Source organism: Drosophila melanogaster, chromosome 2R (assembly GCF_000001215.4).
Source record: "Drosophila melanogaster chromosome 2R".
Lineage (NCBI taxonomy): Eukaryota > Metazoa > Arthropoda > Insecta > Diptera > Drosophilidae > Drosophila > Drosophila melanogaster.
The window spans coordinates 22477334-22501924 of NT_033778.4; the positions used below are offsets into that span (position 1 = coordinate 22477334).

Below are 24591 nucleotides of genomic sequence, written 5' to 3' on the forward strand. Positions count from 1 at the left end.
GCTCATAAAAGGGCCATCAATGTTTTCTCGTAAACCAGCATCGCAACTCCCACTGTCACTTCAGCCGCCCCAGGGTCAGGGGTCAGGGCTCACAGACATTAGGGGTCATAACGAAGCCGAGAAACAGCGGAACAATCTCAACGGTTCCGCTGGGAGTCGCAATCGAACTCGCAAATCGACTCGAATTGATACGCCGACTTTCTGCAAACAATTGCGCCCAAAGGCCGATTCCGTGATATTGACACTGGCATGTTCCATGCTCCAAACGCCGTATTTACAAGCGGACGGAATGCGCTCTTTATGGCCTCGTTTAATAAGTCATCAAATTTCATTGCTGTCGTGTAAAAAAAAAGAGATAAAACATGCATTTGCATATATTTATGCGTTGCGGGGCGGGCCATCAATAAAACGAGAAATTCCAGCGTTTGCGCTCAATAAGTTCGAATTGGAGCAAACTATACTGCCGGATGATGTGTGCCATTATTGGAGGTCAATGGGTTCCTTTGTGGCAGCATAAAAGCGGCATTAAAATACTGGAAAATCGAAGAGGCGTTTAATTAGATTGCAATTACTATATTGACAGACAAGCTTCAGCTTTAAAATCGTACAGAATATTTTGATTAGGAGTGATAAATTTTACCATATTAAATATGTTATCATGTAGATACAAAACAGGCGTCCATGATTAAGAAACAGAGAAGCTAACTTTAAAGCTTACATTCAAAGAAACGAAAAGTTTTCAATGCTAATTTCCATTTTTATAATAATTTAATATATGCACACTTGGGGGTAGTAATATATTTTACTAAAAATAGCACTAATAGAAGTAATTAATAAATAAAAAATATTTTTAGATGCTTGCTAGATGGGGAAAAGGTTGAGTGTTCCAAATTCGGTGTCCAGCAGTGGGTGTTCCCATAGAAGAACAGCTGATCACGTCTTAGAAAGCTTTTTCGTGCTTTGGGGAGAATAGAGAACAGCATGTGATTACATATATACTCGTACATTATCAGCACCTGTATATATACGGCCTGTAACACTCTGTGTCCGCTCAGTCTTAATGTTCCACTTACCCGGATCGCTAAACAAAAAACACAATGTCGGGCACCAAATACTGTTTCGCAATTGATCGCGGTGGCACTTTTACGGACGTGTTGTGCATTTGTCCGAATGGCAAAGTGCGAACCATGAAGTTGCTCTCTGAGGATCCGGAGCGGTACAGCGATGCGCCCCGGGAGGGCATCCGGCGAATTCTTAAGGAGGAGACCGGTGAAGATCTGGCCGCGAGCGGCTTGGTGGATACCTCGAAAATCGGTTGGGTTCGCATGGGCACTACGGTGGCCACCAATGCTCTCTTGGAACGCAAGGGAGATCCAGTGGTCTTGGTGGTCAACAGTGGTTTCCGGGATCTGCTCTACATTGGCAACCAGGCCAGGCCGAAGATCTTCGATCTAAACATTCGCAAGCCAGCGAATCTATACAAGTCCGTAGTCGAGGTGGATTGCCGCATAGTTCCAAAGCAGGCGGACCGCTGTGAGCTCAGTAAGTAGAGGTGATATATAATACCCAGCTTGATTTTATGTAATATATCTACACAGACCACAGCTGGAAAGAGTTGGAGGGTGTGGCCGGCACCAAGTATCTGGAGGTGCGTCCCGTTGATGAGGTGGCAGTACGACAAGCCCTCTCAGATGCCCGTGATCAGGGTGTCTCATCCGTTTCCGTGGTTTTGGCCCACAGCTACGCCTGTCCGGAGCACGAGCTCCGAGTGGGAGCCATTGCCCGGGAGCTCGGCTTCAGTCATGTGACGCTGTCCCACCAGGCTATGCCCATGTGTCGGGTGGTGGCCCGTGGCTATACGGCGTGCGCAGAGGCCTACTTGACTCCTCATGTAGACCGCTACTTGGCCAGGTGAGTGCATCTAATCTCTGGCTTGTAAATTTGCCGAATGACCCAGCTCTTTTCGGGGCCAAACATGTTTTCTAGAGAGTCACCATATAGATAAGGTCGTAGTCAGACTGAAAGCGAAAAAGTCCAAGCTAAACAAACACACACTCACAGCTGAGATGGGGTAACGTAAAGTAAACAAATCAAGAATAATGATAAAATTATAAAAATATTATGTGGGACTCGACGCGACAGTACCTTTTAATGGTATAAAAACATAAAAAATGTAAAAGATCTCATAGATATCAAGTTTTGATAGTAACATTTTTAATTAAGAGGGAAATAGTACACTAGTATTAATTTACTAGGGGACTTTTGGTGTCCTCGCGGCTATTTGCGGCTGGTGTTTCATATGAACTATCTAATCACAGTATACCCAATTTTCCTCAGATCTTGAGGATATTTAAACAAAAGCACGCTAAAAAAAAAGTGAACAGTCATTTATCTGTAATTTTCCTCTCCGTAGCTTCAAATCCGGTTTCGACAAGCAGTTGGAGGGTGTGGATGTGCTCTTTATGCAATCTGATGGAGGTCTGACCAATATGGAGAACTTCCGTGGAGCTCGGGCAATTCTATCGGGTCCAGCTGGAGGAGTTGTAGGATACGCACTGACAGGAGCCCGGGAAACGGAACTGCCACTGATCGGTTTTGACATGGGCGGCACATCTACGGATGTGTCTCGGTATGCCGGAACCTACGAGCACGTGATCGAAAGCACCACAGCAGGTGTAACGATCCAGGCTCCGCAGCTGGACATCAACACTGTTGCTGCAGGCGGTGGATCCCGTCTTTTCTTCCGATCTGGCATATTTGTGGTGGGTCCAGAATCGGCAGGATCTCATCCTGGACCTGCTTGCTACAAGAAGGGCGGGCCACTGACAGTCACTGATGCCAATCTAATACTAGGACGCATTCTGCCACAATACTTCCCGAAGATCTTTGGTCCGCAGGAGAACGAGCCGCTGGATCATGAGATCGCCAGGAGTAAGTTTGTGGAGCTCCAGGCCGAGATCAACAACTATTTGAAGAGTTCCGGAGACAATAGAGTTTTAAGCGTCGAGGATGTGGCCCTCGGTTTTATTCGGGTGGCCAACGAAACCATGTGTCGTCCGATTCGTGCCTTAACCCAATCCCGAGGATTGGATACGGCCAACCATGTGCTCTCCTGCTTTGGAGGAGCCGGTGGTCAGCACGCCTGTTCTATTGCCCGAAATCTGGGAATTGCGAAGGTAGTCGTCCACAAGTACGCCGGAATTCTATCTGCCTATGGAATGGCTCTGGCGGACGTGGTGCAAGAATTCCAAGAACCAAATGGCTTGGAGTTCAGCGATGCGAATGCCCAGCAGCTGAAGGAGCGCTTGGATGCCTTGTCCAAGCAATGTCAGGACAAGTTGTCTGAGCAGGGATTCAAACGCATTGAGCTGGAGCCCTTCCTTCACTTGCGATACGAAGGCACCGATGGCGCCTTAATGGTTGCTCCTTCAACTGGAAAGCAGTCATCCGATTCAAATCCCCTATTAGCGGCCTACGGAGATTTCCATGCCACCTTCCTGGAGCGCTATCGCACTGAGTTTGGATTCGTATTGCAAAACAGACGGATTATTGTCGACGACATTCGCATTCGAGGACTGGGCAAGAACGAAACCCCACCGGAGTCGAAAGTTCAGGCTGCCGCAGAAGCGAAGCCACCAGCGGAGGCGAATACACGACTGTATTTTGACCAGGGCGCATTCGATTCTCCGATTTACCTGACCAAGAACCTACTGGCCGGACATAGGATCACCGGACCAGCGGTGCTTATTGACCAGCTCTCGACCATCGTCGTGGAACCAGAGTGCGGTATCCAAGTTACTCAGTTTGGAGACCTCATCATGGACGTGAAAACGGGTGGCAAGCATGGCATCAATGCAGACTTGGATCCTGTCCATCTGAGCATCTTTAGCCATCGCTTCATGAGCATCGCCGAGCAGATGGGCAGGGTGCTCCAGCGCACTTCGATTTCCACCAACATCAAGGAGCGTCTGGACTTCTCCTGTGCCCTTTTCGGACCAGATGGTGGTTTGGTTAGCAATGCTCCCCACATTCCAGTTCACCTGGGTGCCATGCAGGAAACCGTACAGTATCAACTAAGGGTGCGCGGAGAGACCCTCAAGAACGGCGATGTTATCCTGGCCAACCATCCATCGGCAGGAGGATCTCACTTGCCCGATTTAACTGTCATCACGCCGGTCTTTTATGAGTGAGTAGTAAAGAAGTTTTTGTGGGTATTTGTCCAGTCAGACTAACATATATAATTTCTTCCAGAACTCATCCGCGACCAGTTTTCTTTGTGGCCTCCCGTGGTCACCATGCGGATATTGGTGGAATTACTCCTGGATCTATGCCGCCGCATTCCACCTCGTTGGCCCAGGAAGGTGCCGCCTTCAAGTCCTTCCTGATTGTAGAGAATGGCCTGTTTCAGGAGCAGCAGATCATCGAGCAGCTGACCACGCCCACGGCAGCAAAGGGAGCTGTGGGAACCCGGAACCTGAGCGACAACCTATCAGATCTGAAGGCTCAGATCGCCGCCAACCACAAGGGCATCCAGCTGGTGGCGGAGCTGATCGGCAGCTATGGATTAGATGTGGTCCAGGCCTACATGTCGCACATCCAAAAGAACGCCGAACTGGCGGTTCGGGATATGTTGCGTCAGATTGGCCGGGATACTTTGGAGCGCACTGGATCGACAGTGCTAGAGGCGAAGGAGTTCATGGACGACGGATCACCCATCGCCCTTAAGGTGACCATCGATGCGGAGCAGGGTTCGGCTCTTTGTGACTTCACCGGATCGGGAGTGGAAGTGTGGGGCAACTGTAATGCTCCGCGGGCTATTACCTTGTCCGCCCTAATCTACTGCCTGCGCTGCATGGTGGGCCATGATGTGCCACTCAACCAGGGCTGCCTGGCACCCATCCAGGTGATCATTCCGAAAAACTCCATCCTGGATCCCTCAGAGGGAGCAGCTGTGGTCGGCGGCAATGTGCAGACATCGCAGCGCATCGTAGACACGGTTCTGAAGGCTTTCGGAGTTTGTGCCGCCTCGCAAGGATGCATGAACAATATAACTATTGGGGATGAGTCTTGGGGTTACTATGAGACTGTGGCCGGAGGAGCTGGTGCTGGGCCCGGCTGGCATGGAGCCGGCGGAGTGCATACCCACATGACGAACACTCGCATCACTGATCCGGAGATCCTTGAACTGCGCTATCCCATGATCCTGAAGAGATTCTGCCTTCGCACCGATGGCTCCGGCGGAAGAGGTCAGTTCCACGGAGGCGAGGGTGTGGAGCGGGATCTCCTCTTCCGCAAGCCAGTTACCCTGTCCGTCCTGACAGAGAGACGAACTCTGCAGCCCTACGGTCTCGCAGGTGGAGAATCCGGGAAGAGTGGACGCAATTTGGTGGTGAAACGGGATGGTCGAGTGATCGCTCTGGCAGGCAAAACCTGCATTGATGTGGAAGCTGGGGTATACTTTGATATGCATTTATTTGTAACTCAACTAACTACTTATCCATCCTTTTCAGGACACCTTTGCCATGAAAACTCCCGGCGGGGGTGGGTATGGACCAATTGAAGACTTTTCCAAGTCCGGTGAATCCTTGAATCAGGAAACCAGCAAACGATACGTGGAACGAGGAACTGTCTTTAATTATCTTCAGTGCCAGGAGTCTGCCTAAGCAAATTTTTGATTTCGCTTTTATATGTGCCATATTAATAAATGTCCCTTGACTTTTGAAACACTGAGTTATTTTTTTAAAAGACCTTATCAAACAAACAAACTGAGTGGCGCATATTACAGCGAGCTGTGGAAAATTGCATATAAAATGTTCAGTTAATATTCAATTAATTTTTATTTAATGAAGATTCTATAAAGTTAAATTGTTTCGAAGACCATTTAAAAAAGTGCGCCATTTCGGAACGATATGCTGTACTATCGATATTTTCAAGCGAACATATGTTTTCAGTAAGTGCAATCGCCGACTGTCTATCGATAACAGTGCGTAAATATGTTTCGCACGTGTTGCATTTGAAAGAAAATTGTCCGTAAACAAAAGAGTTTTTTCCGTAAATTAAGCAGTCGAGTGTAAACTGTAGAAACATGGCATCTTTAGCGGAAAAAACGAAGGACACCAATACCTTTCGGGTGAGTGTCCCCAGAAGTCTCGAGTTGTTTGGTGACCAACCGCCTTACACGTTTTTCACCCGCAGTTCAAATCTTTCGGAGATCGGGTGAATGAAATCGACCTGCGGCACTTGGCCCTCTACCACATCGGCCATCGGAACGAGGAGCTCGACGAAGAGGAGAATGCCACCTACTTCCAGCAGACGATTCAGAAATGGAACGTGCTCAATCTCTCCGAGGAGTACAACTACTTCAGCAAGCGCTGTCGCAAGATAGTCACCCTGCCGCAGCTGCTGCACCAGAAGGATTTTGTTGTAGACTTGCTCCTGGAACGTCTTTCCACCGCCACGAATTTGTCCCAACAGCCGCTGTTGGAACTGCTCTATGTCCTGGCCAAGGATCTCCGTGAGGAGTTCTACCCGTACTTCCAGCGAGTCCTGGACCGACTTATCTGCCTGCTGAACACCCAAGACTCCGAGCAACTGGAATGGACGCTCATCTGCCTGGCGCATTTGTTCAAGACGCTCAAGCCTTATTTGAAGCGCAACATAGGTGTTGTCTTCAATGCAATTCTACCGCTTCTGGATGAACAGCACTATGCCGAGCATGTGACCAACTTTGCGGTAGAATGCTTTGCCTACATTGCTCGTGATGTCCGTGATTTCCCGCGTTTCCTGACCTATGTGCTGAAGACTGTGTTGCGTGAGCAGGTGGAGAGTGTCCACGGCTGCGGACGACTCATCTACGAAATTCTGCGCGGCGTCAACGGACAGCTGCACAACTCGGCGGCCGAAATCTTTGCCCACGTCCTGGAGGTGCTTGTCAACAAGGATTCCGCTCACACCAAAGACCAAACAGAACTTTTGGGAGATATCGTGGAGTATTCTTTGGGTCTGCTGCTCAACTTTCTGCGCTCAGACCAAAGCAACATTCTGTGGCAGAAACTCTGTTCGGCTGCGAGCAGTGAAAGCGTGGATGAACAAAGGGTTATCGACTTAATGCTTCCCCTGGTCACCCACAAGGATGGGCGATATGTCTCCGAGCTTCCGCTGGTAGTTGGCACTCTGCTAAAGCTTTTGGACCGGGAACTGGATCCTCTTCAGCCCTTAACAACATTGGTGACCAGTCTGTTGAAGGCTCAGCACACTCAACTATCCCAGTTGGATGCCAGCCGTCTGCTGCAAAAGCTGTTAAGCATAAGTCGAAAACAAGTGACCGTGTACGAAGACGCCATTCTGCAGCTTCTGGACTATTCACAGTTTGAGATTCTGGTTCTCCCCAACGTTATTGGGTACTTTGAAGAACAGAGGCAATTAAGAGCGCGGGAGTTGCTGGCTCGCATCGTTCTGCACAAACGGCCGCTAAAAGTTGATGGTAACTCACTGGCCCAATGGGTGGCATATCCTCTCCAGTTAAAACAAAAGGACACCATTAAATTAGTGGAACAAGAACTTCTGCACCTAGACCTGACCAAAGAGGAACATCTACTTTTAATCATCCTAGTTCCCCATTTGAGGGGTTTTAACAAGCAGCCATTAGAACAAGGATTGCAATCAGTTATTGAAAAGCTCATATGCGATAACGGAAAGGATTTTACACAACTGCTCCTGCTACTTCAAACTCACGCACTGCTCAAATTTAACTTACCTAAGAGTTTGCGATCTTCTCTTAATGGTTACCTTATTCCTGAACTGGGAAAGGACATTCGAGCTTTGGCTTGCTTGCAAGTGGTTCTTTTACAAGGCCCCAAGAACGAGCTATCCACTTCAGATGAATTACTTTTCGGAATTGGAGGTCTTCTAAGCCAGCCTGTATCGCTATACAGACGCATAGCTGCCCACTGTTTGGATGTGCTTAACTCCTCGAGCAAACCAAATCCGTATTCCCATTTTAATGCCGCCGCCTGCATCGAGCCCACTGTCCACAATTACCGCGAGCTACTCCTCCAACTGCAGCAATTGGAGCCGGCATCTGCTCAGTTCAAACAGTTCTCCCAGTTGCCACATTTCAAGGAGCACGCCGTTAGCCTCTTACTTGGCCTTTTATACAACAATTTCAAGTTTGTGTGGGCTCCGGTTCAACAGCTCCTGGCTGCCTACGTCAAGACCATGACAGTGGATGAGTTCTGGACATTATTTAAGGCCAAGTTAGTCGATACTGTTGCCTGCATAGACTACAAGAAGGAAGTTACAACATTGCAAGTGCCATATCAAAGGGACTACCAATCGGCAGCACTAACCATGCTCCTGACTTTGCCTGGGGAGCAACAATTGACCCTTCAGCAGGCCCTCAACTACCGCCAGCTTCTATGGCAAAGCGTGCCCAAATTGGGCACACTTGCTGAGGTAAAGAATGCTGATTTGGTGCGATTGTTTCTGCAGTTTGTGGATAACGAATATCGCGCACAATTGGAGAAATCGGAGCATACTTGGAATGTGAACGAGGCGACGGGTAAGTTAATTAAATGAATATCCATTATCCATCAGTTTTTCAAAGCTGTTCACTCTACTTTAGCTGCGGATATTGACGTTGAGGAGGATGATGAAAATGAAAACAATGAAACCAAACCCGAGCCCCGAGGCCGTCAAAAGAGGAGAACCCAAAATGCCCACACAAAGTTTATTCTGCAAACGCTTCAGTTAAAACTTGCCTGTTTCGTATCCCAGCCCAACCCCAAGGCTTTGCATCGTCAGGCGGAGATGCATGACTTTTATCTGGAGCTTCTAGCCGGCCCTAACTCCCAGTTACAACAATTGGCTTTGGATTGCCTTGCGGCCTACAAGCAACCAGCAGCTCTGGTGCAACAAAAGGCTCAGTTATCGGGGCTTATTGATGAAGAAAAATTCAAAACAACGCTCAGTGGTTTCGAACTGTCGAGCATTACGGCTCAGCAAAGATCAGAGTTGATTCCCTTTATGCTGCGAGTGCTATACGGCAAAATGCTCACAAAGGGTGTCCAAAAGCAACTGAGTGCACAGCTGCGAAAGACGCTGATCCTGCGCTTCCTGGGCCAGTTGGAGGAGTCAGAGATTATGGATTTTCTGCAAATGGCATTCGGAAGGTTTTCTGCCTACACCGATAAGCCTGTGGACGAAGTTGCAAAATATGCTCGAGAATCCTATGATCCGTCGGCGGTTATTGCAGCCAAGCAATTGCAGAGGATCGTCAATCTACTAGAACTTATTCGCAAGGAGTTCGCCGGCAAGCTGACGTCTGACTTCCAATGTTACGTACTCAAATTACTTCTGCTCGTGGGCAGCGTAGCGCAGGAAGTCATCAATGGAGAAGGAAAACTTGTAGCTGCCTACAAGAATGTGAAGCACTCGGGTCTGCAGACTCTGGTCAACTATTTCGGGCAACTGGTGGACATGGAGGAGCTGTGGCAGGAACCACAGATGAATGCTATTTGCGAGGTCTACCTATGGCCAGGCATTGCTCGCCTATCACAGGACTCCATTCACACACCCACCCCCATGCTTAAGTTGCTTCTCTTGTGGGGCGGAGAGCCCCGCTTTCAGAAATGGTTGAAAAAGAGTGCTCCTGCGGATAAACTTCCCATAATGCACCACCTAATGGCTCTGCTACTTAACGAAAAAGCCAAGCCGAATGTGAAGCGTGCAATTTTACAGGTGGTGGAACATCTGCTGGAATCGGCAGCCACAGAGGAGTACGGAGCCGAGGCCTTGTCTATTGTACATCCCCACATTCCAACGATCCTTCAACAACTGCAGAACAGTTGGCGTCACAAGAAGGCTGGCAGACAAACGCTCGACAAGAGGGAACTCAATATTTTAACTCTTATAACATCCCATGTTGAGGAGCCAGATACTTGTGAACTACTACTACAAGTTCTGCTGCCCATATTCACCAAACAATCGGCTTCAGCTGCACCAGAGACAGTGGTTCAATTAGTCACCACACTGGGAAATCTTTTAAAGCGTGTCTCCAAACCGCAAAATTATCTTCGCCAGTTGGCTCCACTCTTCGAACAAGTCAGTGCGCTGCCTGCTAGAAAGCTACTTTGCGATCTCTTGGCAGACATGGCGAAACAACTGCACAAAGAGGCGAAACAAAACCCCGACATCTCCCCCATTGCCGCGTCCTTGCGGGAGTGGGTAAGGATTGTGCTGCTGTTGAACGCCTGGGACAAAAGATGGCTGGAGCAACCGGATTACGATAAGCGTCTCGAAGCTCTATCGGAACTTAAGCAGTTGGCGGAAAAGAAGGACAAGAAGATCGACCTGCAACTTGGAGTTCTCGTTGTGTACAACTGCTTTTATATGCTGCGCAACGATTCGGATTTGGGCATGAGAGTAAACATAGGAGAACTATTAAAGCCCCTGCTTCCTCTAATAACTCTTCAACTAGAAGTTAAGGAGGATTTGCACTTCTGGCTGGAAGACACGGTGTTGCCTTTGCTGCAACGCTGTATGAGAGATGAAAAGCATGAGCACGCCAGGAGTGAGGCCATCGGCTTATTAGGTGAACTGGCACGCCAATGTCCTGCTGCACACGAGATCCTGAAGGACCTCTCGCCGCTAACAGATAAATACGACCTGGAGGTGGACTTCTTTGAAAATATGCTTCACCTGCAGACACAGCGGCACGGACGCGCCCTGCAGCGCTTGGTTAATATTTCGGGAGGCAGTTGGCGAACTGTTCCACCATGCGCCCGTACCCTCACGCAGTTCCTCCTTCCGCTAGCTACCCGGTATCTTATGAGCGAAAGGCATTCGGGGAAACACACGCTTGTGGATGCCGCCATCGAGGCAGTTGGTGTGATGAGTGAATTCCTGCCCTGGACGCAATACCAAGCAGTACTCCGCTACTACCTTCAAAAGTTGAGGCACGTCCATAGTCAGCAGAAACAGTGCGTCCGAGTTGTGGTGCGCATCCTGGACGCCTTTCATTTTGACTTGACTCAGGCGCAAACGGATTTAGTTTCACTCGCCAAGCTCAAGGAAAAGCTAATAGAGGCAGTAGAGGCTAAGGAACCAGCTGAGGAATCTGACGAAGTTAAGGCGGAAGAGGATGCTGAGGCCGATGAGGTACCCGTTAAAAAGGAGGACGATCAGTCAGACTTTATTGACTTCGAGGAAGAAGATCCGAATGAACCGGTGGTGGAACAGCAGCGCACCCAACTGCTCGCTCCCAACGCTGCCAAAAAGGTCATGGCAACCATTACAACAGTGTTGCTGCCAACTCTCAACCGATCAATCACTGAAAAAACCAACTACGACACCAAGCACAAAGTAAACCGTCGCCGATTGAGCTATGAGCGTGAGGAAGAGGAGATCCAACGGGTGCCAATTGCACTGGCTATGGTTAAACTGCTGCAGAAGCTTCCTTTGGAATTATTGGAGAACAGTTTACCTGGTATGTAAACCCTTAAGTTCTTTTTAAAGAAAGTCACTATTTTCATCTATATTTTATACAGGCATCTTCATGAAGGTCTGCACATTTCTGCGATCGCCTCTAAAATCCGTCCGAATGCTGACCCGTGACATTCTTAAGAAGATTATGATCACCCTGGGTGGCAGCTACTTGGGAATGCTGTTGGAGCAGTTGCAATCTCTGCTCACACGGGGATTCCAAGTGCACGTTCTGTCTGTAACTCTCCACGGTGTTTTAGATGCTCTGAAAAGCGACCTAAAACCAGAACACATTGAAAATTGCCTGCAAAATCTGCTGGAAGTGGCTCTCAATGATATATTCGGCGATGTGAACGCCGAGAAGGAGGTTGAGAAAATTGTGGCTCACACGCCGGAAGCAAAGCCAAGCGCTAAGAGCTACTTAACACTGAACATAGCCGCCCGTCATATTCGGGACAACTGCCTCCTGGACCTGCTTTTGCCGTTCAAGGAGCACTTGGCACGATCTCACTCCCGAAAGGTCACGCAAAAGATTCAAGAGTGTTTTGCAAAAATTGTGGGTGGTTTAGTGGAGAACACACACATCGCAAGGGAGAGCCTGCTGATTTTTATATACGGCACGATGTCGGAGAGCATCAGTGACCTCCTTCCAGGAACCAAAAAACGTCAGCTTACCGAAAAAGAACAAGCTCTGATGAAGAGGACTCGCCCTGATTGCCTGATCCTACAACCGGCGCCGGGAAGACGAAGTGTGGCCACCGGCAACAAGCAAGTAAAGTCTAATGCACAGGCCAATGCCCACATTCTGGTCGAATTCGGCTTGGAGCTCCTACATTTCGTGCTAAAGCGAAAGAAGCTAACGGATCTGGATTACCAGCCCTTCCTGCATCCCCTTTTGCCACTTCTGAAAGATTCTTTGAGCAGCAACCATGCCAGAACCACCACCTACGCTCTCAAGTGCTACACAGCCATTTGGTTGGGAGAGTACGAGCTGTCCGATCTGAACCGTGAGGCACTTCAACCAGTGGTTGCACGCATGTTTCAGATCCTTAAGAATTTTTCAACATTTGGAGCAACCAGGCAAGAGGAGAACGCTCAGCTGGTCAGAGCGAGCTTCAAAGCAGTGGTGGCCCTGCTGCGCAAATGTGAGGACTACCAGCTGAGCAATGAACAGATCGAGCAGCTTCTTCTACACATCGAACAGGAACTGCAAGAGGGCGAATGTAGCAGCCAAACCATGGTGTTTACCCTGCTGAAGGCGCTTGTGGGTCGGAAGGTGGACTCCCGATCCCTGCACGATCTAATGAAGCGTTTGGGAGACCTATCTATTATCTCATCATCGGATTATGTGCGCGATGAATGTCGTGGCATTCTACTCACCTACATTATGGAGTATACACTGCGCCAGAAGGTTGAGCAGATTGTGAAGTTCATGTCGGTTCAGTTGTGCTACAGCCAAACCGCTGGCCGTCAGTCGGCTATTCAGTTTATGCACTCCATCATCAACAAGTTCCCACAGCTTATGCTAGTCAAACAGTCGGAGTTTTTATACCTTTCCCTGGGCACTCGACTGGTCAACGATGAGGATCCGTCATGCCGACGCAGTGTGGCCGCTGCTCTGGAAGCTCTGATCGGACGTCTCACCAAACTGGAACGGCAGCCCTTGCTGGATCTAACGCTACTGTTCTTCACCGCACCACAGTCCAGCCAGAAGCCAGGAGTCCGAGAAATGGCCGCTGCTCTTCTGTCACGATTTGTGGAGGCAGAGAAAGCTGGATTTGCGGAAAGGCTACCACTGGTTCTACCCACTCTGGTGAACGTTCTGACTTTGGGGCATGCGGAGGCTGGAGGTAGATTCGTGCGGGCTCCAGGATATCTCGCAGCAGAGGTGGATGAAAGTGAGCTTCACAAAAAGAATAAGCGAAAGGTAATAACATTTTCTAAATGTACATCACTCTTAAACTTATAAATTTAATTTTATAGAAATTCAAAACCTTGCCGGATGAAGATTTACTGCTAGCTGGTCTAGACAATGAATCGATTTTGGAGCAGCAGCAACGCAAAGCTGACCATCAGCTCATCCAACTGCAGTATTGCCTGCTGAAGATCTTCGAGCACTGCGGAGAGTCCTTACTCAACAATCCACAACTTTCTGATACTGTCGATGATTTGGCCTATGGCTCTCAGAGACTTCTGAATCACGACCACAACTGGGTGCGCTGCAATGCTGCCAAACTCCTGACACACATCGTCGCCCACTACGATTTCGCCTATATCGGTCAGCAGTTGTCAGGAATTAAACTAGAAGCAGGAGCCAAGAAGGCGCTGTACTTTATTTACGCACAGCCTGCAGAGGACATCAAATCATTGGTGCTAGATTTGTGTGCTCAGGTCACGCCGGGCGAAACTGCTCAGGAGATGATTGACGAGCTGTCGAAGATTTTGTTATTCGTTGGACATATGCTGAGAGACGTTCCGTTTAGTCTGAAACAGGAGAAAAACGATGATGAAGAGGAGCGAGAGCCGGTGAACAAAATAAGTCTCACCTGGCTGATTCGCAATATACGCTTCCTCATTAACAAGGAAGTCGCAAAGGCACCTCACGACATCAGCATAGTACGTATGACGACTTTTAAACTCAAGACAATTTCCTAATTTTAACATATTTCAATTTTAGAGAACGGCTATGTTTACGCTCATAGAGGCGCTGTCCACGCTACTCAGTGTGGAGTCCGTGACCCGACTGGCACCCTCTCTTCTCCAGGCGCTGGTTCGTGAAATGTCTGAGGAGGATCAGAACGTGGATGCGGAACTGCGCCAGCAAGCTCTCCGTGTAGGCAGTCGCCTGAGGAAGCGCATCGGAGCCGAAGTATACGACAAACTAAGAAATGCGGTGCAAACCAAGCTGATGGCCCGCCGTGCAGAGCGTCGCAAGGTTGTGGCTCAAGAAAAGATTCACGATCCTGAACGGGCGGCCAAGCGAAAGGCTGGCATGCAGGAGCGGAAGAAGGCGGCGAAGCGTCTAAAGGCGGCTGTTGTGCGTGGCAAAGCGCCGGACATAAAACAAAAGCTGAAAAAACGCAAACGAAAAGCTGAGATGGATGGATTTTAAATAGTTAGTCGGTCTGCTTTAGTATAAGTTTTTTTCTAAGTAGAATGGAAATAAAACAAACATTGTTACATAAGCAAAATGAAATAAATATATGACGATTTTGCAATATCTAAATAGATTATATTATGAAAAGCAATAATAAAATGAAAGACAGCTTATTACTTTTAATGCGGACCAAAATATTGTTTTTTAAAATTTGCCGCCAACTTTCAATTCATTGCACAGCCACCCTATCGATATATCGACTATCGATTACAACGCTAGAACATGTGTTGTGCAACTCCAGTTGTTGTTATTGTGGGGTGTTTTGAAAATGCAGCAGCTACGAAATGCCGTGGTGCACGGTTGGGCTAGAAGGATAAGGGCCCCATCGAGAAGTGCCCACAGTGCCGGTGCCGATATCTACGACGTGGTGGTCATCGGAGGCGGACATGCCGGAACAGAGGCCTCGGCGGCAGCTGCTCGCATGGGATCACGCACCCTGCTGCTAACCCACAAACTGGAGACTATTGGCGAGATGTCCTGCAACCCGTCGTTCGGTGGCATTGGCAAGGGTCACCTGATGCGCGAGGTGGATGCCCTGGATGGCGTATGTGCCCGCTGCTGCGATGTTTCCGGAGTACACTACAAGGTGCTCAATAGACGGCGCGGTCCAGCTGTTTGGGGGCCCAGGGCGCAGATCGATCGCCAGCTGTACAAAAAGGCTGTGCAGCAGGAACTGCACAGCACCCCCAATCTGGAGATTCGAGCAGCCGCTGTGGACAACCTGCTGATAGAGGATGAACAGGATACCCAAGCCCGCCGTTGTACCGGCGTCCTTTTGGCCAACGGAGAAGTGGTACGTAGTCGATCCGTGGTACTCACCACGGGAACATTCCTGCGGGCACACATAAACATCGGACTCGAGGTGCGACCGGCCGGCCGAATTGGAGACGCTCCAGCCAAAGCGCTGGGCGAGGCGATCGACAGATTAGGTTTTCGCATGGGGAGGCTGAAAACTGGAACTCCGCCTAGAATAGCAAAGGACAGTGTGGATTTCTCACAGCTCCAAAGGCACGAAGGTGATGATCCGCCTATGCCTTTCTCCTTTCTCAACAAAGACGTTTGGCTACCCGCCAAGGACCAACTACCCTGCTACCTTACCTACACCACACCAAAAGTCAGCGACATTGTGCGCGACAATCTTCATGTAAATCGCCATGTCACCGAGGAGATTACCGGCCCACGCTACTGCCCCTCGATTGAGTCCAAGATCCTGAGGTTCGGCGCGAAGGTACATCAGGTGTGGTTAGAGCCAGAAGGTCTGGACAGTTCCTTAGTGTATCCCCAAGGAATCTCCTGCACGCTGCCCCACGATCAGCAAGTAGAGCTGGTCCATGCCATCCAAGGTCTGGAAAAGGCGGTAGTTGTCCAGCCCGGTTATGGCGTGGAGTACGACTTCATAGACCCCCGTGAGTTGTATCCCACACTGGAGACGAAACGAGTGCCAGGACTCTTCTTTGCTGGCCAGATAAATGGAACTACGGGCTATGAAGAAGCAGCCGCTCAGGGCATCATAGCTGGTGCCAATGCAGCTGGAAAAACCAGGCATAGCGATGGAAGGCAACTAACCATAAGTCGAACTGAGGGCTACATAGGCGTGTTGATCGATGACCTGACTTCGTTAGGCACAAATGAACCCTACCGCATGTTTACAAGTCGGGCAGAGTTTCGGTTGTCACTTCGTCCGGACAATGCCGACATGCGTCTCACACAAAAGGGCTACGAATTTGGACTTGTATCTTCAGATCGCTACCAGCACTTCCAGCAAACCGAGGCGAGATTGCAATCGGCCATTGAGTCCTTGCGGCGATTGCGGAAGCACACTCATTACTGGCGACAAGCACTCAATCTGCCCAAGGCCAAAGCTTCGGTGGAGAAATCGGCTTTCGACATGCTGGGAATTCCAGCAGATAACATCACTATCGAGCAGCTAATCCATCTTCATCCCAACGAACTGAGCTGGCTTAAAGGCGAGCGAAATCTGGCCGAAAGGCTGAAAATAGAGGCACTGTATTCGTTCTTTGTCGATGAACAGCAACGAGATGTGGAGGATGTACGGCGTGAGGAGCGCCTGTCCATTCCCGCCGACATTGATTACTTCTCAAAGTCCCTAAGCTTGTCCAACGAGGAGCGACAGAAGCTGACGCTCATCCAGCCACAGACAATTGCGGCGGCTAGTAGAATTCAAGGAGTGACTCCATCGACAATTGTAAGGATTCTTAAATACGTTAAAAAAGCGGAGCTAGCAAAAGCCTAGGTTACGATTATGTAAAAATATATGTAATATTTGATCGCAGAGTCCCAAACCAAAAAAGAACTTGCAAAGTACATCCTTAAGTAGAGTTTATTTCATAAAATCATAAATGCCTTATGTAAAGTTGCACAATATTGTTTAAATGTTTGTTTCGCATATCGTTTGCCACATGGTTGAACATTCGTACATATCTATTCTGCTGCGCGATTGTGTTGATATATACCCAACTATATGGTGTGGTCGTGTGAAGATCCGAGAAAGGAGCGCCCGACTGTCGAGTTATTGATCTTAATCCGATGGGGTATATGTAGCTCAGGACTAACTCAGGATTCTGAATTCGGCTGTAAGATCAGTTTCCGGACAGACTGGAGCGTTCCTCTTTATGTCTATTGCTATTGTTTCGGTAGCTGTTGTATTTGGTTTTTGGTTTCGATTTTGTTTCCATTAGCTTACAGTTTAATGTTTTACACTTTGTATTCTGTTACACACACAACGAAGATTGAGGGGGAGTTACAATACAATTAATTTACGATCGAGTTGTTTTCTTTTGTTAAGGTTGTATTTGAAACTATTTTGCAGTAGTTAATTAGCTATCGCATGGCATTTGTGGTTACGTTACTAGATGCGCGCCAATCGATTTCAGTTATGTGTTTCATTCAAGAATCTATTATGATTAGTTATTAAAATATATTCATTTTCAGTTTTACTGGTACATACACATAGTTTTGTCAAAAGGAAAAGTCGACTTGCATATGGCGAAAATTGTTCGAATATGTCGAAGCGTATCGGTGTCCATACTCGGCAAGGACTCCTAACTTTCTGGTGTGTCCTGCTTCGAAAATGATTTAAATCTTGCAGTACAGGGTCTCAAATGTGGCTCATACGCAATGATTTTTGAGTTTTGGTTTGGTTTGTCATTTTTGTTTTTGTTTTTATAATATCACAGATTGCTCGAGATTTATGCATTAAAATATATGTAAACCGTTACTTTGCGTACCGTCAAATGTTAGGCAATCTCAAACACAAAAAAGGAAAAGTAGGAGGCAAGATAGAGGGGCAAAGTTTAAAAACGGTAATGAAAACTAGGTCTATATCTTTGAGAGTTTGCTTGGTTTTAGGGTATTAACTACTTACTATAAACATCAATTATAGTGCGGATACATAGTACTCTTGTTCAATAGTACGTCTCCATTTGCTAGCTTGTGCTTGGAATTGTGTTTCTGAAGATTGTGGCGAATGCGTTTTCCGATTTCGGCACTCTAAGTTCTGCGTACAAAATATTTAAAATCACAAAAATAAGACAAAGAGTTTTAAGGGCCAAAGGGTGGCATACAAAAGTTATTTAATTTCGAAAAATAATTTCGGCCTTTCGCTGTTCACTTCTAATCCATTCCAGAATATCTCCCTAGGTTTTTGATTTGATTTGTTATCTAAATTTCAGTTCCGTTTTCCCCACTTTGTATTCGAGTTACTTGTTCATACGTTTTCCATTTTTATTCGTACTCTCCAAATCACAATTATTAGCAATTAGCAATTTAAGAATAAAATATAGCTACCCAGTATGTTTGTATAATTTCTGTTTCTGTTGTGTATATATAAATTTCTTATCAGAATTTAATCTAACTTTACAACTAGCATTAATATTTTCGGGCCGTGAACATTGCCACACGAAAACTACATCCAGAGTTTCATGCAAATACGTACCTAAAACTCTTACAGCTAACGTTTCGTTTGAGAGTAATTACTTTACTTGGAATATGTCACATTATTTTACATTTTATGCAGTTACGAATTTTACACCAATTCAAAATGTCTAATTGTGGTAGAATTGTATTCAACTGGTTGGGTAAACATTAGATTGTAACACCGAGAAAAAACAAATATCTGATATCTGTTGTGGAATTTACATTGTATTATTTATAGCGGCCTAATGCTTTTTTCTGGCCAATCGTCCCTGGCTAATCCCTGGGATAATCCTATTATAGCTTCAGGAACTCGTCCAGCATCCGCTTGCGCTGCTGGTGAAGAGCTTGCTCCGACAGCAAGTACATTCCAATGTCGCTGTAGCTTTTCATTAGTTAGTTATTGGAATTACTGAAGAGTTGGTGTCATAAGGCTGTAGCCTCCTCCGCACTATTGCTGCGACCCAGTCCGCCCAACTGTGGCTTGGTGTCATCTGAAATACACGGAGTTGGACTAATTTAGTTGGTAGCTTAAGTTTAGTTTAATTTTACCTTTCAGGGATCGCAAAACCAAGGAAAATAATAAGTGTAACTCAAATAATTGTAAACAAAAATTATTTATTCAGGCCATTTCTAAAAGTATACGCTTCACATTAAATAGGGAAATAATAATGATAACTAAGGATTATAACGTTTAGAATTGGATCTAAGCGGCGCTGGCAATACATTACAATTTCTTGTATAAATTAAGAGGCTCGACTAACAACTAAATTATCGCTTAGTATAATGTTACTGAAGGTAGATGTTAACTAGTTCCGATCCGATGCGACTTTCAAAACTTAAACTTAAGCGAACATACGCTTCACTAATCGACCCACTCCCGCCAGGGGACCATTCATCATCTGGTGGGCTCGGCAGCGGACGTGGCGGCACTGGTGGACACCTCGTCGCTGGTCAGGGCCGGCGCCTTGCCTGCACTGCTGGTGCTGCTGCTGACCACCGGTGGCGGGGTGGTGCCACTGGTTGTGGAAGTCACCCCGCCCGAGGTAGACACTGTGTCTGGTGAGGCGACCATGATCTTTGGTGCAGTCGGTGTCGGCGATACCGATAGCCTGGCCCGCTGTTTCTCCTCCTCTATGTCTGTCTTTGTTGTGGCAGTCGTGTCCGAGTCTAGAATCTTTGGGGTCTCCTCTTTGCATTTACCTGATGCTGCTGCGGTAACACTGACCGCCGGCAGCGAGTTGTTCGCGTCCGATTGGGGACTGGCACTGCGCCGGGAAGAGTTTTCCGGGGAGCTGTCCGGATGGATGGGTTTGTCTGCAGCTGCATTCGGCGTGGCTGGCTTCTTTTCAAGCGCCACCGGCGGCGGAGAACTTTTGTGGCCATCCTCTTTGATTGCCAAGTGCTCCTTGCTTTCTGTCTGCGACGCTCCATTGGATTCAGCTCCATTCACTTCGTGGTTTGTCGGCTGGCCACTGCTTGCGTTAGATGGCGCCTGGTTGCTCGAATTTGAATTTGACCCGGTTAAATCCAAGGTGGTGGGCTCATGGGTCACCGGCGTGGCTGCCTTGTCGATCATCGCCGATTGTTGGGCTGCAGCAGCCACCGCTGCCGCAATATGATGCCTCATGGCATGTGGACTGCCGCCCGCTCTGCCTCCGTTGGCCGAGGAAGATGGAGTGATCGGTGGCGTGATTTTGGGTGAGCTGGGCAGCGACAGGGGCTGCTGTTGATGGGCAGCGGTCGGAGTCATTCCGCTTGCCGCCGCTGCAGCCGCATGCATGGCCGCCAAATGCCCGTGGTGGTAATAGTGACCCATGTTGGGAATGTGGGAACTAGAGGTAGTCGGAGGCATTCCACTGCCGCTGACACCACCGCTGGGCGTCGATGTGGGTACCTGATCCGCGCTTAGCTTTACAGATGATGTCAGATTTAGGCTGGTGTGTGGTGAGGACGCAGACAAACTGGAGCTAGCTGTGACGGGTATGGAGTTGCTTAGCCCCCCTCCGCCGGCCGAAGAGGTATGCGGTGGCAATTGGTGAGCCAGGGAGGCGGGATGGTGTGGCGACATATGCGGATGGCTGAGGTTCAGACTGTGCGGATGCGCGCCGAGTCCAAGGGCAGCGGCTGAGAAGCCGGGATGCGTGAGGCCAGCGGCTCCCGGATGAGCCAAGCCCATGGCCGCCTGCTGCAGGTGGTGCTGCAGATTAGGCCCGTGACCACCGAGGGGGGGAACGCCTGGGAGGCCAGCCATGCCAAGATTAAGACCCATGGCTCCATGGGGACTCTGCCGCTGGGCATTTGCCGCCGCTGCATGATAGTGCGACATTCCGGGAAGGCCATGAAGTGCACCTGGGGGTCCTCGTAAACTCATATTCAGATGTGGAATCATGGAACCCAATAGATTTCGGTTCAGTGGGGAGTACAACTGATTCGAGTAATGGTGCGAGGCAGTCAACAATTGCTGTCGCTCCCGTTCGCGCTCACGCTCCTCGTCCCGCAGCTTTCGTTCCCGTGCCTCCTTCTCGCGCTGCTCCTTCTCACGTTGCTCTCGCTCACGTTGCTCCTTTTCCCGTTGCTCTTTTTCCCGCTGCTCCTTTTCGCGCTGCTCCCGCAGCTCACGCTCTTTTTCGCGCTGAATCTCTCGTTCGCGTTCCTCCTCCCTCGCCAATCGCGCCCGGTGCTCCTCCTCCAGCTTCATCCGGTCGTGCATCGCTGGCGAGATACCCAACGCTGCTCCCGGCATCATCGAGTACAGGTGGGAGTACGGCGAGGCCATTTGGGGATACAGGGCAGCCGCATGCGGATGAGAGGGATGTGCGCCGGCGGCCCGAAACAGTTGGTATCTATGCTCCAAGTAGAGCTGCTCCGTATACGGTAGACCAGCGGGATTCAGAAAAGCTAAAATAAGTACGTCTATTAGAAAATATTCAATGAAACAATTGCCGTGAATCGGATCTTAACATATTACATCAATGTTAAATTTAGATATCAAATTTAAACCATTAAATGTGATATATGTTACTATTCCATTCTCAGCGTAAATCATTTTTCTTACCTGGCGGAATACCCTGCAATCCGGCGAAGTGAGAGTAGGCCTCCAGCGGAAAGGCACCTGCCGGATGCATCAATCGCTCGTCCGATCTGTACGGCTGGAAACCGCTCCTGGCTAAGAGTTCCGGTTGCAGCGATGCTGTTTGTGGCGTGTGACTCAGACGGGCGATCTTCTCCGGCGGCTGTGGCGACGGAGGTGATCGCTTCTTGTTACTAGACACTCGATCCTCGCCAGGTCGCTCAGATCCCACGCGGCCTGCCACCGAATTCAGCGATCCTGGGCCACTTGACGACGGCGGTGGTCCTCCGGCTCCCGAAGTTGGCACACTTCTGTCTCCACCGACATCCTCCTCCTTGATGTCCGCTTGCTTGGCCAGCGTTCGCAGGGCGGCGGCAAAGGAGCCTCGACTACTGGCCGAAGCGGCACCAATAGCTCCTGGAGGCAAGCCCACTCCGGCTGCCAGCTGTTGCTGCACTGCAGCCGCCACCGCCTGTTGTTGTGCCTGTTGTTGAGCTTGGTGTTGCTGCTGTTGCTGTTGCTGTTGATGTTGCTGGTGCTGATGCTGCTGCTGTGGCGACGGGGTGCCAATGTGATTGTTGGGCAGGGCGTGGTTCATAAGGGCGTTGCCACCGGCGGACGATGGAATCGGGCTGTTTGCCACCGAAGATCCCGGCAAGCCGCCGGCGCCGCCGCCAGGAGGAGTTTGCAGGTGGTGCGGCACGGGAATGTGCGGTGCCGGACTGGTGGCTGGCCGCTTCTGTCCAGCCTTTGGCGGCACTGCAAAGGAAAATGATAAATTAGATTTTTTATTTCTTTAGAATCTATTTCGATAGTATTATCTAATAGATTTTACAATAATATGATTAATAAATAAATCAAAATCGAGAGATAAATCTCTTAGGCTCTTAACTTGAACGTATATGCAGGAATAAAAGAATGTGATGCAAAAATAAGCTCATAGGAGTTTCAAGAAATGCTCTTCGCCAAATGCACTCTGCATAAGCTCAGTAGGAATCGGAGGCATCCGATTTTACGGTCCTCTGTCTCTGTAATTCGAAACAGAACCACGTTTCCTAGGGGATGAGGGCAGACTGAGTTCGTTCGAATTTCCTCTGCTAATATCTGATTGATGTCCGCGAGTTGTGTGACGGGCAAAAATTGCGCATACGCCTCGTTGCATTTGCGGCAATTTGCATACGTAGGCGACAAGGTGGATCCCGGATGACGTGTGCTGGGTGACGGGCGAAGGGTGCCACCACCATCCCAATGGCCATCAGGAGGAGCAGAAGCCAGAACAAGAGCAGTCACTCCATCGCCAGCAGGTTGACGCTGGTTGAATGCAAATGGCGAAGGCTCGAAACTTGAATTTCGGACATGGTCCACTCAGCCATGCGAATCGAAAGTGGGGATGAGGGCGTACGATTCCGACTACGCAGTGCCACCACCTCTGTCCGCCTCCTTTCGGTGCCCACCGCTTTTCCTTTGAGGCTCCTCCGCACGGCGCAAATTGCACGCCCAACGAATTTATCGATTCTTGTTACTCGTTTTCGGGTTGCCCGCTCCGAAATTGCTTTCAGATATGACAGCCACACCCCCGAGACCGCCCCTTTCAGGTCGCCGAACCAGGAGAGAACTCCTGGCCAGTCCTCCTGCTGCTTCTGCTGCTGCTGCTGCTTCTGCCGCTCCTTCTGTTCCTGCAGCACCACCATCTCCGCTCGCATTCAATGCCGAATGGAATTTGCAACGACATCGAGGACAACGATGTTATGAGGCCGGCACGGCATGTATTTGGAAAACCATTTCGCTGGCTGCCTGGTCCTTTGTGAACCTTAAAGCTGCTCGGTCTCAAATGGAAGCTCGCATTGGAAGTGGTTTTTCCAGGGGCGATACACGGTAAAGTTGGGCGGTAGGGTGTAGGTGGTGAACTACATGCTGGATACTGTTTCGCTACGAGAGCTTGGATCTGCACATATTTCGGATTTTTGTGAAAATCAACAATTCAACAAAAATAGAGAACAACTTTTGTGGTTGGGTAAATATTATCACCTCGGTAGCCTTAGTTCTGCTTTGGGTTTTATTTATTTACTGGCTTTCCATCCGAGTGGAATCTGGCAGTCAGGCAGGCAGCACTGCTCTTCGAGAGCTTTTATTAAATGAAGGAAAAATGCAACGAAGAATGCAGATGCATCACTGGTTTCGTCATCATCGTCACCATCATCATCATCATCAGCATCATCACCACCATCACCATCAACAGCTTTTCCCAGTAGAACATCATGATAGCGTCTGCTGCATAAGCTCATGGTTTAGAGCGTTTTGTGTCGTTTATGAAAATGGGGTGAGTTGAGGTTGGGATGTAGAAGCTGGGATCTGGGGAACTATGTAGATGCCCAGGACATGGAAATGGGAGTGAAAATGTGCATGTGCATGTGCTGGCTGCTGCTGCTGCTGCTGCAGCATGTGTATTTACCAAACTAAACCGAAATAATGCCCGAAACTGCAGTACCAACATCGATGTCGACGACTAGAACAATAAAATGCCGACGACTGCGAATGCGAATGAGTTGAGAGCAGAGCAGGTTGTGGGCGGGTAGGCTGCATGCCCATATCAGCGTCCATACCTAAAACCCGGAACCCAACCCCCCGGACAAACCAAACAAAGCTCCTCGATGCCGATGACGATGATGCCAACGTTGACGTGGCTGGCCGTATTTGCCAGTTTGCCCAACTCAGCCTGTGGGCTCAGCCAAAACAGGGAAGATGGGAGATGGTGATGGGTCGGATGGGTTATATTGGTAGGGTGGTATGGAAATGTAGCGGAGTATTCAGAGTATGCAGTGTAGGGAAAACTAGAGTAGAGTCCCTCGGCCTCTACCCTTTTCGATTCCCCCTCAACCCCCTCAACACGACGCAATGTTGTTTGCCATGAAATGCCTGTTTGTTTGCCTGGGTTTTGTGTACTTCA

General features: G+C 48.8%; 4 protein-coding genes across 9 annotated transcripts in view; 3 read left to right on the plus strand and 1 right to left on the minus strand.

The window, feature by feature from the left end:
* Positions 1-1045: 1045 nt before the first annotated feature.
* CG4752 (uncharacterized protein) lies at positions 1046-5721 on the plus strand. Its single transcript, NM_137831.3, has 5 exons — positions 1046-1542; positions 1599-1911; positions 2414-4186; positions 4252-5452; positions 5511-5721. Exons 1-5 carry the CDS (start codon positions 1098-1100, stop codon positions 5661-5663), a joined length of 3885 nt encoding a protein of 1294 aa, NP_611675.2. The 5' UTR covers positions 1046-1097; the 3' UTR covers positions 5664-5721.
* A 248-nt stretch (positions 5722-5969) lies between these two features.
* On the plus strand, positions 5970-14700 carry CG4554 (uncharacterized protein). The gene is made up of 6 exons (NM_137832.2): positions 5970-6130; positions 6196-8560; positions 8624-11485; positions 11547-13408; positions 13465-14097; positions 14159-14700. Exons 1-6 carry the CDS (start codon positions 6086-6088, stop codon positions 14591-14593), a joined length of 8202 nt encoding a protein of 2733 aa, NP_611676.1. The 5' UTR covers positions 5970-6085; the 3' UTR covers positions 14594-14700.
* A 163-nt stretch (positions 14701-14863) lies between these two features.
* On the plus strand, positions 14864-16962 carry CG4610 (uncharacterized protein). The gene has a single exon (NM_137833.2). It carries the CDS (start codon positions 14907-14909, stop codon positions 16890-16892), a length of 1986 nt encoding a protein of 661 aa, NP_611677.1. The 5' UTR covers positions 14864-14906; the 3' UTR covers positions 16893-16962.
* Position 16963: 1 nt separating this feature from the next.
* Positions 16964-24591, minus strand: part of px (plexus) — a 67769-nt gene continuing 60141 nt past the window's right edge. For 3 of the 6 annotated variants that reach the window (NM_001382123.1, NM_001382124.1, NM_001274207.1), the window contains exons 13-15: positions 21630-22403; positions 19775-21472; positions 16964-19065 (exon numbers count right to left, since the gene is read on the minus strand). In NM_001382123.1, coding sequence (NP_001369111.1) covers positions 18968-19065; positions 19775-21472; positions 21630-22403 — 2570 coding nt within the window. In that variant the 3' untranslated portion in view covers positions 16964-18967. Of the gene's footprint in view, positions 19066-19170; positions 21473-21629; positions 22404-24591 lie in introns of those variants that run through there. The other 3 variants (NM_166535.2, NM_001103947.2, NM_001274206.1) reach the window with 1 other exon arrangement.